We start from the raw sequence: 16053 nt of genomic DNA, 5'->3' as shown, positions 1-16053 counted from the left end.
TTCGCTTGTGGGCAGAGCAAATACAGGCAGAGTCTGGTTCTAGCCCATAGACCACAGCCTGCGGTGCCTCACCTTAAAGAGCTACGTCCCAGTGTGTCCCTATGCACGTGGTTAGGTAGGGACAGCCGCTCTGAGGCTGGGCCCAGAGAAGCCAGCGGCCAGCCTGGGGGCGGAGGTCTGGAGCCCTGTCTGTCCTCGTTGGAGCATCAGAGTGTTCTGTGCAACCCCTCCCGTGAGCCCAAGTTTTGTCTCTGGGAGCTCAGAGAAGCGCCTGGAGTGCTGACTGAACACTTTCTGCACAGTGTGTAGGATGGTACATGCTTGATAACTTCCTCTATTTCTACTGGCTTCATTCGCAAAGTTGTGTTTTGTTGGAAAGTCTGGTTCCAGCCATTGCAGCCATCCAGTTAAATACGGTGACTTACCAGCCGAATCCATGCAAAGTCACGCATGTCATGTGTTCTGAGCAGAAATGTTCATAAAGTGGTTTTCTCTGAATCCTGAAGATACAATTCAGTTTGCCCCATTTTCGTTTAAAGATTTAATGATACTTTTCTCTGGGGTGATATTTTCAGTCTGCCCTGTTACTATTACATTTGTTATTCATAAGCACAGTTATGTGGCATTGAGGATTGTACTCCATTTTACTGGGAAAGATGTTATTCTTAGTGCAAGAAATTTTTGTTTCTCTAAAATACTCATTTTTTGGTGAGATTTTCATCAGCTACTTTTTAGAAGATGCATTTTTTACTTTATTATCTTTAGAGGGGAAGGGAGGAACAAAGGGAGAGAAACATCAATGTGTGGTTGCCTCTCATGCCTGCTCTGAGTGGGCATGTGCCCTGACTGGTAATCGAACTGGTGATCCTTCTGTTCTCAAACTGGCACTCAATCCACTGAGCCACACCACCCAGGGCTAGAATATATTTTTTAATCACTGGCAATTTTGATGTTAGGAAAAGAGAAGTTAATTCTATAAAATGATCATATGCTTTCCAGGAGACTAGGATCTTGGTCCTGAGTTTGCTTTGTGACATTTTGGGTGCCCTGTAACCAGTTCTGCTTTTCCCAGCCCCTTTTGGTACTTCCTGTCTAGATTCGTTCTTCAGAGCCTAAGCATCTTCCTGCACTAATGTTCAAAGCCCTCGTTTCAGAAGTTGCAGGAGTAGGCAGTGAGGAAAAGTAAGCATGAATACCATTGAAAGAGCAGTGAGCGCTGGTTCAGACTGAAGGTGCCTTAGAGACTGTGGCGTTTCTGACTCCATGCTGTACTCGGTAGTCCTGGTTATCGAGACAGGTATCTTGGACCTGCAACTCGGCCCTTGGGACTCATTCAGTACCTGGCTGTCGGCCTCCACTGTATTTGCAGACCCAGTGACAAGGAGGCCCGTCCTGAGGGCGGGCCTGCCCTGACTTACGGAGCACCCACAGGTGGTGGCCCCCGGCTGTGTGCCACAGCTCGGGGTGGGGGGGTGGTACCAAGTCAGCCCTGCCCTCCTGCCATTCTGGAGTGTGCGGAAAACCCCTTTCCTCCTTTCTCCTCTCTCATCCTCCCTCCTTCATCTTCAGCAGGTGCCGTGCGCCCCCAGTGCTGTAACCTTCAACTGTAACTTTGATGCTGAGCCTCAGTTTCTGTATCTGTCAAATGGGGGTTTTAGTAATTGCCTTCAAGGGTGTCAGGAACAATTTAGATAACATTGAAATTGTGTAGCTTAACACTTGTAAAAGTAAGGCATGACGTTAGGAGTCATTCTACTGACACACTCCAAAGGGATTTATCTTCCCAGTATCATATAAAAATACATATATCATGCCCTGGCTGGTGTCTCAGTTGGTTACAGTGTCATCCTGCGCACCAGGAGGTTCTGGGTTCGAAATGCGGTTGGGATGCGTACAAGAGGCAGCTGATCTGTTTTCCTGTCACGTCGATGTTTCTCTTCTCTTCTCTTCTCTTCTCTTCTCTTCTCTTCTCTTCTCTTCTCTTCTCTTCTCTTCTCTAAAATCAATAAGCATGCCCTTATTGATTTTAGAGAATTGAAGATTCTCTAAAAAAGTGAAGTGAAGTGAATTCTCTCTAAAGTAAAGATTGTTTTTAAAAAATACATACTCTTATTTTGTTATAATGGCCTTTATGTAACTTCTTAAAATGTGATGATTTTTCACCGCAGGCTTTGCTTAAAATTTTGACTGCTGGTACATTGCAGTCTCCCAGTTTGAAGTTCAGACAGTCTGCCAGCATTGGCTTTTAAGTGAAAAGATCCAAACCTGCAGTTGCCAGCTCAGGAAGTGGTCATTTGAGAGTCAGGCTTTCCATTCAGATGGTCAGTTGTCACCTAGCGGCTGTGTCTGGTGGCTCTTTGAAGGGTTTGTTGGACAAGGGGCTGGCAGCTTAAACTTGCAGGGCCGTCCAACCTTTTGGTGTCTCTGGGCCACGCTGGAAGAAGAAGAGTTGTCCTGGGCCACAGATTGTGATACACTGTGACACATAGTCACAAAAAATCCCATCATGTTTTAAGTGAACATGAGTTTGTGTCGGGCCACATTCACAGCCATCCTGGGCCACAGCCATCGTCCTGCAGCCCGTGGGCCACAGGTTGGACACCCCTGGCTCAAGGCGAAGCTGGTTTTGTGGAGTACAGCTTTATTCATTTTTTAGGGATAGATCAGATCTTACAGGTTCAACTTATAAGAGACTTCATCAAAGTTTTCTAATAACAAGTGGCCACGCTCTGAATTTGGGATGTCATCTAGGAAAACTTCATTGGCAAGGGGGATGTGGTCACGATTTTCAAATGGTTTTGATCAGTTATTGGTCCAAATATGCAGTGTCCTCTGTAAACACATGCGCTTTCTTTCTCCCTTCCTTCCTCAGGACCTGTCTGGCTCCATCGATGACCTCCCCACGGGAACTGAGGCCACCCTGAGCTCAGCAGTCAGTGCGTCCGGGTCCACGAGCAGCCAGGGGGACCAGAGCAACCCGGCCCAGTCGCCTTTCTCTCCACACGCGTCCCCGCATCTCTCCAGCATCCCCGGGGGCCCGTCACCTTCTCCAGTTGGCTCCCCCGTGGGAAGCAACCAGTCGCGGTCGGGCCCGATCTCCCCCGCGAGTATTCCAGGTACTCTCTCTCTGAGTGGTGGTTGTTTTACTCTGAAGGACAGACGGTGCTAGTATTTATCAGTAGCAACACACATTCCCGTACGTTTTTGCTATTTAAAAATCTAGCGATAGGAACACATGTGAGGAACGTCACTTTGTGAATTGTTTCTCACCGAAGCATGCAGGAGTTCCAGTTCCAAAAGATACTCAACTAGTGAGTGTGAACACCCAGTTAAAATCACGGTGGTACCTTCAGTTTGCACACCTTCCTAAACTTACGCCAGAAAATTACTTAGTTTCTCTTAGCAGGTATTTTGTGATGATGCCTTTAAATAAGACCCCTGTTGTTAAGTACCACTGAGGTGAGATTGTTGACAGGTCTAGGCCTTAGTTTGTATGGTTCTACTTAATTTATACCATGGCACTTATTTTCTAAAATATATTCAGTATTTGTACTTATCAGAGTCTTAATTTGATGACACATATTCAAGACCCTGCTGCTGACACAGTCATTACCTTCTGATTTTGATGTAAGACGTTTATGTTCCCATTAAGTCTTGGGCTCAGCTGTTTCAGTGGCCACACCACTTCTGGGTTTCCTGCTTCCTGTATTGTGAACTTGGGATTATCTGTTTGTCTGTCTGTCATTTGCCTCATCCTCGTCCATCTGTCTTAGACTGAACCACCCAAGCAACAAGCTTTCCTTTATCAGCAAACTTGATGTCGCTGTTTTCTCTGTGAATTTTGTTAACACGAAACAGGTGGCTGCCAGAAAGTACTTTCTCCTAACCTATCAGAATCAATACTGATAGCTGATAAATTTTCTGCTAGTTTATTCTATTATCTTGGAAGTAAGAATGATAGTTTTTACCCCTTTTTACCATTTCACACCTTTTATTTTTTTTTATCTGTATTATGAGGTGTTTGATGTATGTACGAACATATATACACACACCTATGTAACATGCTAATTTTGAAGCATAACTATCAAACGAATACCTGTGAGCGCCTGCCCAGTGCAGGTTCGGGGCCGGGGTGTTTCCGGTGGGGGGGTGTCTGCGTGTGTGGCCCTGTGTGGTCTGCAACCAGTGCACCTCCCTGCCTCGGACAGCCTCCAAATGCTCTTCACTCATTCTTCTTGGTTTGGGAGTTTTACTACATACTTCATTTATAGAGTGCATATTGTTAGTTTTATTTAGTTTTGAGCTTTCTGGAATTGCATCCGATTTAAAATAATTGTAGAACTCTTCGTCTGAGCCGAGGCACTTGTGAGCATGTACAGGTTGCTACTTAAAATTGCAGTAGGACAAGGGGCACAAACCGGGCAGGTGCTGGGCAGGTAAGGACGTGTGGTCCCAGTCTTGCTGTAAGTAGCCCTTCTGCAGTTACTCTTTTGACTAAACGCCATGTTTCTAAGAATTGTCCATATTTTGGATATAGCCATAATTTGAATTCATTTTAGTAAAAGCGTTTTGATGTTAATCTGTCTTTCCAAAATATTCGTCCTCATGGTAATCGTAATAAAACCTGGCCTGACCCTCTTTAAGCATTTTTAAAGCTGTGACTGCTATATATTTCAGAATTCCTTAAGAAATTTTTGGTATTGTGATGGTTTCTGAGGCATTACCTAGCTCACCATTGGAAAATTGTACGCAAAATACTATATTTGTTGAAGAAGAACTCACTCATTTTTTAATTGAGTCAAAAGGCCTTTTCCTAATGCCTGTATGAAAACTTTCCTAAGGTGTCAAAATATCGTAGTTTTTCTTCAAAACCCCTGACATGGGCAGTTCACGGTCTGACCGTTTTTGCCTGTGTGGTTATCATTCCGGAGGAGGGGCTCGAACCCTTCGTTCCGCTTCGGTACAGGACACATCACGCAGCACAAGAGCTCACTGGACACACGTGCTGTCACCTGCCACAGATGGGATTGGCCTCAGAGTTGGGTGCTGAGTTGCGTCTTGTGCAGGGACCCGCAAGTCAGTGGACCGTGCGGCCGGCGACCTGTTGGCACCGCCACCCACGAAGCTGCTCCTTCTCAGTCACCGCAGGGCAGGGCCCGCCCGCACTGGCTCTCTCTGCTGCCTCCCTGGGAAATGGGGTTTTTAACAGAAAGTGTTCTTCTTTCTTGGCATTGTTTAGAGCATATAGCTCATATTTTAAACTTGTGTCGGAAATGCTGACTGCCCAAGGCCAACTCGTCCTTTCGCCATCCCAAGTCGGCTCCTCCATGCCTGTGTGGACATGGTGCTCCGGAAAACCACCCGGTGAAATGCAGTCCAGGGAAGAATTTCCGCAGCAGAAGTCCGCTTTGCGGGGGGGAGCATGCTATTCAAGTCCGTCTTTATGGAGTATGAAGCTGTATAGGAATAAAATCATGTAAAACATGACAAACAGAGTATAGCTTAATGTTAGTGTTATTTTATGAGGCATAACCTCAAGAAAATCTGATCAGCAGTTTTGGCCTTTGTTCACCTTTCTACCGAGTGGAATTCCAGTGGCATTTGAACTGGATGGACTTCCATAATCATCTTATCTTAGCTCCTCGTTTTATTTTTACTTTTTAATTACATTTTATTGATTATGCTTTTACAGTTGTCCTGATTTCCTCCCCTTTGCCCCCTCCACCCAGCACCCCCCCCCGCATTCCCCACACCATTGTTCATGTCCATTATTCTTGCATATGTGTGCTTCTGCTGCTCCATTTCCTATACCGTACTTCACATCCCCATGGCTGTTCTGTAACTACCTATTTGTACTTCTTAATCCCTTCAGTGTTTTCACCTATTACCCCAACCCCTCCCATCTGGCAACCATCAAAACATTCTCTGTATCTGTGACTCTATTTCTCTTGATTCTGTTTCTGTTCTGCTTATTTTGTTTTTTAGATTTACTTGATAGGTATTTGTTGCCATTTTGTTTATATTTTTGATCTTTTTCTTAAAGAAGACCCTTTAACATTTCACATAATAATAGTTTTGTGGTGATGAACTCCTTTACCCTTTTCTTTTTTGAGAAGCTTTTTATCTGACCTTTGATTCTAAATGAGAGCTTTGCTGGGTAGAGTAATCTTGGTTGCAGGCCCTTGCTTTTCATCATTTTGAAGATTTCTTGCCAGCCTGCAAAGTTTGTTTTGAGAAATCAGCTTACAGTCTTACAAGAGCTCCATTGTAGGTAACTAACTGCTTTCCTCCTGCTGCTTTTAAGATTCTCTGTTATTAACTTTTGGTGTTTTAATTATGATGTGTCTTGGGATGGGCCTATTTGGGTTCATCTTGTTTGGGATTCTGTGCTTCTTGGACTTGTACATCTATTTTCTTCACCCAGTTAGAAATATTTTCAGTCATATTTTTTCAAATAGGTTTCAGTTTCTTCCTCTCTCTCCTCTCCTCTGGTAAGCCCATGATGCGGATGTTGGTACACTTCAAGTTGTCCAGAGGCTCCTTATACTATCATCATTTTTTATAATCTTTTTTCTTCTTGCTGTTCTGATTGCATGCTTTTTTACTTTCTTATATTCTAGATTGCTGATTTGATTCTTGGCTTCATCCACTGCACTGTTGAGTCCCTGTGAATGTTCTTTATTTTAACTAGTGTATCCTTAATTTTTGACTGTTTTTTTATGGTTTCTCTGCTCTTTTTATTCTGTTGAAGTCTCACTGAGTTCACTGAGCATCCTTATAACCCGTGTTTTGAACTCTGCATCTATTAGATTGCTTGTCTCCACTTTGTTTAGTTCTTTTTCTGAAGTTTTGGGCCATATTTCTTTGTCTCCTCATTCTGGCAGCCTCCCTATGTTTGTTTCTATGTATTAGAGCAGCTATGTCTCCCAGGCTTGGTAAAGTGACTTGATATAGTAGGTGTCCTGTAGAGTCAAGTGGCACAGCCTCCTCTATCACCCAAGCTGGTGCTCAAGGTGTGCCTGCTATGTGGGCCGTGTACTCCCTCCTGTTGTAGTGGAGCCTTGATTGCTGTTGGCATGCCAAGGTCAGCTGCCAGCTGTGTTCTCTCTGGGGTCACACACCTCAAGCTACAGAGCCATCTGCAAGTGGCTACTACTTGTGCTGGGCTTGAAGGTGCCCAGGTGAACCAAGGCCAGGCCTAGGGCAACTTAGTGAGAGGTACAGGGCTTGCTAAAGCCAGATACTGCTTATTTAAGATAATTTAGGAAAACCTGAACCATGAGCCAAGACAACTCATACATATGGAAAAGCAACTGAAAACCGCTTGGCTGGGCCAGAGAGATGGGTGGGGTGAAGCCTCAGGGAATCACCAGGGCGGGGCAAACAGTGTGGGCCAGGTTGATGGAGTCTCAGATATGGTGTTGCCTGCCAGCTCTGTGGCTCTGTGTGGGGGGGGCTCAGAAAAGGAACAGTGGCCTCCGCCAGCCCTTCTGTCTGGCTGAAAGCTGCCCCCAGCTCTCGTCCTAAAGCCAGACAATTCAGTTCCTCCCCATACGTCTCTGATGCCTTTCAATGGCTGCCCCCATGCTACAGCTCAGAGGGACTGAATCTGAGTAAGTCTATACCTGCTAAAGGGTCCAGCCATTTCTGTCTTCGACAGCCTCAGTTCCCACTGATTTTCACAGCCAGAAGTGATGGAGACTTACCTTCCTGGCCCTGGAATCCCTGGGGTGGGGACCTGGGTCTGGAGTTGGGACCCTTCACTCCTTAGATATCTCTGCTGATACTTCTCTGCCACATGCAGGTGTGGGACCAGCGCTGTTCTGCCCCTCCTACCAGTTTAGGTGTAGTTTTCTCTTTAATTCTATAGTTGTGGGACTTCCATTCAGCTCCATTTCTGACAGTTCTGATTAATGGTTGTTTATAGATTAGTTGTAGTTTTGATGTGGTTGTGTGGGTAGGGACCCGTGTGTGCCTATGCTGCCATCTTGCTTACCTCCTCATGTTATAGCCACTGGCTGGCTGTGCAACCTTGGACGAGTCCGAGAGCCTCGCTGTGCCTTGGTCTCTGTGTCTGTAAAGATAATAACCGCATCTCATGGGGTTACTATAGTGATCACTTGTGTTAATACACATGACGCAGGTGCATAGTAAGTGTCCGGTGCTCATTAATTGTGATTAGGGATTGTTACTGTTCACCTGAGATCTGGAGACTTGTTGGTGGTATTGACTATCTGGAACAGCAGAGGCTTCACAACTGGAAAAGCCAGCGTTCTCACCTCCCAGACCCAACAAGCAGAGACAGGGCCTTTTTCAGACAGTGGTCAGTGATCTGAGAACACGGCGGGTTTGTACCCCAACAGACCATCTTAAATTCCATTTTAAAATGGCCCTTTTTATAAGGAGGACAAAATGTAGGTAAGGGGTTTGGAATTCAGGGAAAAGTTCATTGGATTTGAAAAAGTGCAGTATTCTTGCCCTGGGGGCGGTCTTTAGCTGTGTCCTGAGTGGTGGACGTTTCACTCTGGAGCACAATAGCTCAGATGCCTCTTGAATTGCTTGCAGTCCTCCTAAGGCACAAAGATGGGACTGCCTGTGTTCTCCTGGAGTCAGGGTGGGTCATGCCGTCAGTCCCTGGAACAGTAGCTTTTACATGCATTGATTACTAAGCTTATTAACTATTACTTAAACTAAAATTTTCCAACTTTTGAATTCCCCATCAGCTTCTGAGTCTTAATCCAATGGTGCCCTTGTACAGTTCAGAAGATACATACAGCAGTCCTGCTGCCCACGGGCACATTCCAAGACCCCCAGCAGGTGACTGAAACTGCTGTCCTGTGTACACTACATGTTTTCCTGTACAAGCTTTTCACTTAAAGGAAGCTCTTTATGGCTTCTCTTCAGTGTACATGAATTGCCAGTGTCACTGCTCTTGCACTTGGGGCCTGTCATTAAGTGAGATAAGTGTTACTTGGACATAAGCACTGTGATACCAGGACAGTCAGTGTGCTCACTGGCTAAGTGATCACTGGCTAAGTGACTGCCATGTCTACAACATGGGGATGCTTGACAGAGGGACAGGGCGGGGTGGCAGGAGATGTCATCGTGCTACTCAGAATGGTGCACGATTTAAAACTTACGTGATTTGTTTATTTATGGAGTTTTCTGGTTAATATTTTCAAACCACCGTTGCCTGCGGTAACTAAAACCCGTGGAAAGCAAAGCTGCGTGTGAAGTTTCCGGTGATGATTTGCCGTGTTCACCAAGGTGATTGAGTAGGACTGGTAGAACTAGCCATAAACGGTGTTTCCACAAAGTTGACTCTGTTTTTCTTCTAACTTGGAAAAAAGATACGTTGCTCTTCTTGGGGGTTTAGTTCTGAGAAGGTTGAGAGAAGACCAGGAGACCAGGGGAAGACAAGAATCTAAATCTTTGCTTCACTCCGATCATGGGCAAATTGATTTCAGTGTGAAGCGATAGGCAGGCAGTCTAGTGGAAAATTTAATAATAGATGCAGTTCAAAACCCTCGGCTCTCACACTGTTTGCATGTATTGAGACATCAACCAGCTACGATCAATACCGCCCTCTCTCAGTGGCCTTGCCGGGCCGCCACCTGCAGGATGGCGGTTGCACGGGGCCCGAAAGGTGCAGTGGGGTGCAGGCCGCCCTCCACGCCTCGGAGCCGCCCCCGAGCGTCTTGGGGGTCAGCGTCCACTCTTGGAGTCCCCACAGCTAAGTCTACTCAGACATCCTCCCCGGAATATTTTTTGATAGATGCTCATCAAAAATTTTCTGTGGTGTTACCTTAAGGGGATTTGTTTTAAAAATCGTGCAGCTTTTTGTTGAAGAAAAATTTTTGGTCTTCTATTTCCCTCTACCTACCCTATATACTCTCTGTTTTCTTTCCTTTTTTTTTTTTAATGTATTTGTGTGAACTTGGTCATAGGTAGGAAAACCACATTTTAGAACTGCTCATAAAAAGTTGGGTTTTGTTTTTCTCCATTTACCTAAATGCAGAGACACCTGTCCTTCTCTGCCAGCGAGGCCCCGCCAGCCATCTCACCTCCGCCTTTTTCACCTCTAGTCCTTACGTTTAAGTTTCGTTCATTTGTGCCTTCGACCCAAAGACAATTTTCGGTTTGCCTTCATTTGGTTCTAAGTCTGTACTAATGGGATAAAAATGTCAGGGAGAGAGTGCATGGTTTCCCCCAGGGCAGGATGCTCAGACCACTGCCCTGGGAACGTCTTTTCGAAATTTCCCCTTATGTGTCCGCATGCAGCCTTTTGCTTCCTTTCCCCGCTTCCTTCCTCTCGTTCCCAGGACCAGCTTGTGCTTTCTGACCTCACCGCTCTCCCATTGCCTCCCACCACATCTCGCTGCTGCCTCTCCGTGCGTCACAGATTGGCTCTCTTGGTCATCCTCTCTCCATCAGGTCGTTACCGAAATGCGCAGCTGTTGTGTGGCTGATAGCTGGGGTGCGGTGAAGCCGAAATGTTATGGGGCTTCTTCCCAGTGTCGCCTTCCCAGCGTTTGTTGAAAAAGAGCAATCATTTTTCTCCACGGCCGCCCTGGTAAATGAAATTGACAGCCGAGGAGAAGTGTCACAGCGCTAGATAAACAAAGCCCAGCAAAGCATCCCGAATGGCTGAGTCTGCTTCTTGCCTGTTAGACCGTTTCCCCACCCGCTGCAAATGTGCCCTCCTGTCGTGGGCCTCACGGACGTCGCGAGTGTCATGGGAACCACCGCTGTGACACACGGGCACACGTCGCCCTGGCACCTCCCTCCTTCAGTGGGGCTGTTCCTCTCTGTGTCCTTTGCAGAGTAGGAGGGAGATTTTCTGTGTCAGAAGCCCCATGGAGTCTCTCCTTTTGTTTGCGCAGTGTGGGCCGGCGCCGCAGCTCCTTGCAGCCGGAAGGTTGGGCACTCGGCCTGGGTGATCTCACGGGCACTCGAGACCAGAAGTCTGTGTGTCACACAGTCCCCCTGCGCCATTGTTGGTCTCTTCTTTTAACTTAATTGTCTTCATTTCTCCCTCCTTTGCATTGACGTATTTCTATTTAGAGAAAGAAGTGAAATGTCTCTATCTTTTTAATTGGTAATGTGTACAAGATACACAGGCATTTAAATCAAGCAAATCTGAAGTCCGTTCAGTTGGTTCTGAAATATATGACATTAAACCTCTTTCCCCCTGTTGATAAATGACCCCAGCACACTGCACTTTTGCTGATTCCTGAATTACAGACACCCCTGAGGGACTCTCCCTGGGCAGGTCCTGACTGTGCTGTGCAGACCTTCCCCCAGGGCCGAGTCAGAACCCACACCCGGCAGGACATTTAGTGCAGGGTAATTTCGCTGGTCTCACCTCCAGAGCCAGCCACTCCGGTTTACTAACAAAGCAGAAATGTAAATAAGCCGGACTTTGTAAAATGTTTGTTATTGGCCAAAGGCCTTTGTCAGCTTTTTCTTCTATATAACACTGTACGCAGCCACAGTGTTTAAATATTAAGAAGGGGAACATGCAGTGGGGGAGGGTGACGGCAGGCAGACATTAACTCTTCATGGCCTGGCCAGCGTTTTTGTTTGCGCAAACTTCCAGTGTTAAACTGCTGAGGGGAGCTCCTCGGAGCTGAGGGTGGTAAGTGTGGAGCCCTGAGCAGATTCCCCCCAGTCTTTATTTACTCAGCCTCTGGCGTCGGGGCCAGGCCCGGCCCGGGGTGGAGCAGTCACTTTCCCCGGAGAGCTGGGCAGTGGATCAGGACCGAGGACCTGGAGCCAGGTGTCCACGTTGGTGTCACGATGGGGAGATGCTGTCTCCCAGCGGTCCTCTCTCCTGCCCCGCACTGGGTGCTCACTATGCGAAGACTCACTAGTGACTGCCTCTGCCTGGCCGTCACAGACAAAAACAAAGTTTCATCCAAAACGAAAGTAAAGCTCCCTCTTTTTAAATCTCTGTTGGGTGAGGCATCTTGTCTCCCACCAGCCCCTCCCCCGCCTGGCCCGGGGTCAGGGCGGTTCAAGAGCTAAGAGGGGAAAGGGAGAGGAGGAGTCTTGCGTGAATATTTCAAGAGCCGCCCTCATTGCACTGATCTTTTCTGTTTCTTCCAGAAGCCCTCTTTCCCCTCCCCATCCAGTCCACTGGAGCCCCCCCTCCCTCCCCCTCTCCACCTCCCCCCTCCCCCCTCCTACGAGCCACACACCTGCCTCCGAACGAACCTGCTTCTGGGTCCACAGCACTGGGGCCCCTGACTTATTCAGACTCATCCTGGAGAGTAACCGAAGTTGCTGTCCTTTGAAAACAGGGACAGATTTTAGAGGCCCATAGAAGTGGCTTTGCCAGAGATCGTCCTTCCAGTCTCCTAAAGCCACAGCGAGTCTAGAGCCAGGCTGTCAAGCGTTCTCGCACCAGCTCCCGGACTGCGAGCCAGGCCTCCAGCTCGCGGACCCGCTGTGGGGAACCTGCACCCTCGGGGAATCGTAGGCACCAAGAGTGAATTCCAGAAACGGTGGCACCGAATAGAGGAAATACGGAAAGTAACTCGGGCAGCATCACGGTGCATTTAGAGCGGTTCCATGCATGTGCTCACCCAGTTCTGCCTTTTCCCCAGCAGGTGAGAGCTGCGTAGTTTTCAGTAGGAACGGATGGCCGTGCCTACAAACAAGATATTTTGGTTAGAAAACTAATTTTCATGCTTCATTTGACATTCAGACAAGCAGATTCTGGAAGGTTGCTATAATGGGAAAGAGAAAAATGATTTGCAGTTAGGAGTTAGTCATAGGCTGGAGTGAGCAGGAAGGATTTGCGAGGGAGGAAGTGATGGTTCCCGGTCTAATTTGTCAAGATTAGTGCTTGTAAAACGAACACCAGAGGGTACAAACCAGGGTTCCTCTCCATTTTCATCTGTTCCCCTGGATAGTTTGAACTCTTGGGGGTCAAGCCTAACCCATCTTACATAAGTAAATTTTCCACTTTTCAATTCATTATTGCTTAATGAAATTCTGGGTAAAATTAGGACTTTATTTCTCCATGTAAGCGGTTCTACCCCAGTTTCCTGTCATGGTAACATTAGCAGACTCTCTAAAATGGCATCGCACGTAATGACAAATTTTCTATTTGAAAGTCTGCAGTTGCCCTACCTGGTAGTCTTATTTTAAAACATCCATCAAGTGTTCTCGTTTGGCTTCTTGCGAAGCAGAGATCCTGCAACAGCTTGTCGTGAGGACGGTGCATGCTGCTTACTGGCAGGCTGAGCAGGGGGAAAAGCGCTTGAACACAAGATGCCATTGACGTATCCATGTTTCTGATCTGTGGCAGCCCAGAAAACATCAATTCAGCAGTTCTACAAACCAGAGAACTTCAGCCAGTATTTTTCTTCCCTTACAAAGTAAAATATTTTGTACGTTATAGAAAACGGTAATTGCTGATCCTTTCCAAATGGTGCTTAGCAACACGTTAAGAACATGTGAATGTATTTTGCCCTACAGCGATATGTGATTGCAGCTCTTTATGGTTCAGTTATGAGATATTACCACCCCCGCTTCTGAAACTTAGACCATGATCCTGGCTGTGGAAACTCAGTGCCTTGGTCATGAACATTCTCCTCTTTCTGAAGGGCAGGTTCCCCCCCCCGCCCTTAGACCTGCAAGCAGAGCCTTGCGTTTGGAGCTACTGCCCCAAGATTCTGAGTTCCTCTTCCCTTTATAGCCCCCCCCAAGTCAGGGGTTCCGGTCATTGGGGAATGACCATTTCTCCTTTTTTTCAAAAGCAGAAATCTGTTCACTTCTTCCATTTCAACAAAACTCAGATTAAGCCTTTCGTGCTGCTCCTGCCCCCACATGCAAAAATGAGACCATTAGGATCTCCTCAGGATGCACATTCCGCGGGGGTTTTGCTCCCCACCTTAGTAAGCTACACAGTTCCCTGCACACTCCCCTCTCGTGTCCATCCCCGTTCTTTTGGCTTCTGCACGTGGAAGTGTGGGAAAGCCTGTGCCGCGAGGCGGTGTTCTGTGCCCTGTTCTTGCTCTGCGTGGCGAGCGGTGAGGCTAACGCACTTATTCGGTCAACCTGGCGGCCCACTTCCGCACTTCCCCACTGTCTTCGTTCTGTCCACGGGAGCAGTGCTCCCAGGGCCTGCTTCCCGTTCGCTGTCATCGCTGGTGCTGAGTAGACTGTCAGCGCCCTAATCTCATGTGCTGAATGCTCTGGCTCTCAACTCAGGCATGTGCCGCCACTCTTGAAGTGGCGTTGGCCTTGACCCGCGCTGTTTCCTGTCTTCACCGAGACGGAGGAATCCGGATGGAGGGGTACAAAAGCTTGTTGGAACAAATTTCAGCATAGAAGTAAAAATTTCCAAAACATCATTTGGGAAATGGCAGTGAAATAAATAGTACTTATAGTCAAGATGCTCCTGGTGTTGATTTCAGAAACTTCTGGTCCGTATTAATACTGTGTTTTCCGAAGGGAGTAAGTAGTGGGTTGTGAAAGGAACGACTCCGTTTTACAGGGAGTATTGTGTTACTGCCCTATCTTCTGATAACTCCGGACCAGGATTATGATGATGTGTTGATTGATTATAGCCGTTAAGTCTCGTACTAATCAGTTTCATCACTTATTCTCAATTCACACACTTGCACCTTTGATTTCTCTTCCATAACAGGGTGATATGGGTTGTCATTGACTAATGAAGAACAGAATTGGTTTCGGCGTGAGACAAACGGAATGCCGACACCAATCCTAAAATGCATTAATCTTTCATAATCCACATCTGCATGTTTATAAACGATATAACCGGGGGTTGTTCGTGTTGATACTCTCCCTTCCAAACGGAATGTGACGTGGGAGTTTGTACCTGCAGACTACGTTAAATGCGCACAGCCCAGAGGGTGACCTTGCTGGAGAGGCTGCACAGGTTGGTGGGCTGGGTGGGTTTTTCAGACATAGTCTGCTGAGACTATGCTGCTGGCATTTCAGACATTTGCTGCTGAGTAGACCAGATGGTGAGGCCCCACACCCAGTTTCTGACTCAGTAGGTTTGGGGTGGGGCTGGAGAAGGTGCATTTCCAACAAGTTCATGGGGTGAGTGAAGTCGGTGGTTCTCAGCCCTGGCTACACAAAATGTCCCGGGAAAGGCCTGGTGCTAGGCCGGCCCCAGGGATGCCAGCTGAGTGGTCTGGCTGGGTGCTGCTCCAGCCTTCTTAAATCTCTCCAGGGGCTTACCCTCCGAAGCCAGGGTCGGGGAGTACTGAGAGAGGGAGGCTGGGCACTGATCCCAGGACACTCCACGACAGAGATCACCAACCACGGGACAAGGAGCAGCCAGGGTGTAGGTGGAAACCAGGCAGAGTGTGGTGGTCCAGAGCCGTGCAAAGAAAGCCGTCCCGCAGTGGACAAGACCACTGTGCGCAGAAGCGCTTCCCACTTCCCTCCGAGTGTTCCAAGCGCGTGTTCTGAAAGGAAGCTAGTTAGTACTCCCCGTTATAACCACGCCTGTAAAGGTTGTGGGAGAGTTGAGGCTCTCAGTGGCTCTTTTTCAGGGCTGCGTGTATGACCGTTTTTCTGCACTTTCTATAACAAGGTTGTGGTTCAGTAGAAACCCGTCGTGTAACAGGGAAAAACTCTTGTGATAAAATAACTGCAACAGTCTGAGGTATTAGTAAGAGAATCCTGTTTTCGCAGTCGTTCCTTTTAGTTCATTTTACACAAAATCTAAGAATCGTATTTAAGTTCTACTTGAGAAAAGGCACCAGCGCTTTGGAGAGCTGACCCTCACTGTGCAGTGCTTCTCGCCTTGTATCATCACTTTGCATTCTAAGTGCACCCGAGGGGGCCAGCTGGTCCGGTGTCCCGTGTTCAACACTGCTGACCATCCCGTGGGCCAGAACTTCCCTCCCGCAGCCGAGTCCTTTCGCCTGGAACATCCGTCCTGCCCCTGGCTGGCCTGGCAAACTCCCACTTGCTTTTTCAAGACCGTACTCCAGTGTCTCTCCTGTTGCAGTCACACTGACCCCTCCATGCCCGAGGGAGCCAAGCTGTCCCTCTGTGGGCCACCAC

The 16053-nt window shown here is 47.5% G+C and overlaps 1 protein-coding gene across 11 annotated transcripts in view; it reads left to right on the top strand.

Annotated features, from left to right (window-relative positions):
• ARID1B (AT-rich interaction domain 1B) overlaps nucleotides 1-16053 on the top strand; it is a 396315-nt gene that overhangs the window by 277520 nt on the left and 102742 nt on the right. For all 11 annotated transcript variants that reach the window (XM_053668769.1, XM_037126070.2, XM_037126073.2 and 8 more), the window contains one exon: nucleotides 2873-3116. In XM_053668769.1, coding sequence (XP_053524744.1) covers nucleotides 2873-3116 — 244 coding nt within the window. The remainder of the gene's footprint in view (nucleotides 1-2872; nucleotides 3117-16053) is intronic.

The sequence above is a fragment of the Artibeus jamaicensis genome, unplaced genomic scaffold (assembly GCF_021234435.1).
Source record: "Artibeus jamaicensis isolate MK-2021 breed Jamaican fruit bat unplaced genomic scaffold, CSHL_Jam_final contig_497, whole genome shotgun sequence".
Classification (NCBI taxonomy): Eukaryota; Metazoa; Chordata; class Mammalia; order Chiroptera; family Phyllostomidae; genus Artibeus; species Artibeus jamaicensis.
The sequence above is the reverse complement of the archived record's forward strand: the minus strand, read 5'-3'. Positions and strand labels throughout refer to the sequence as shown.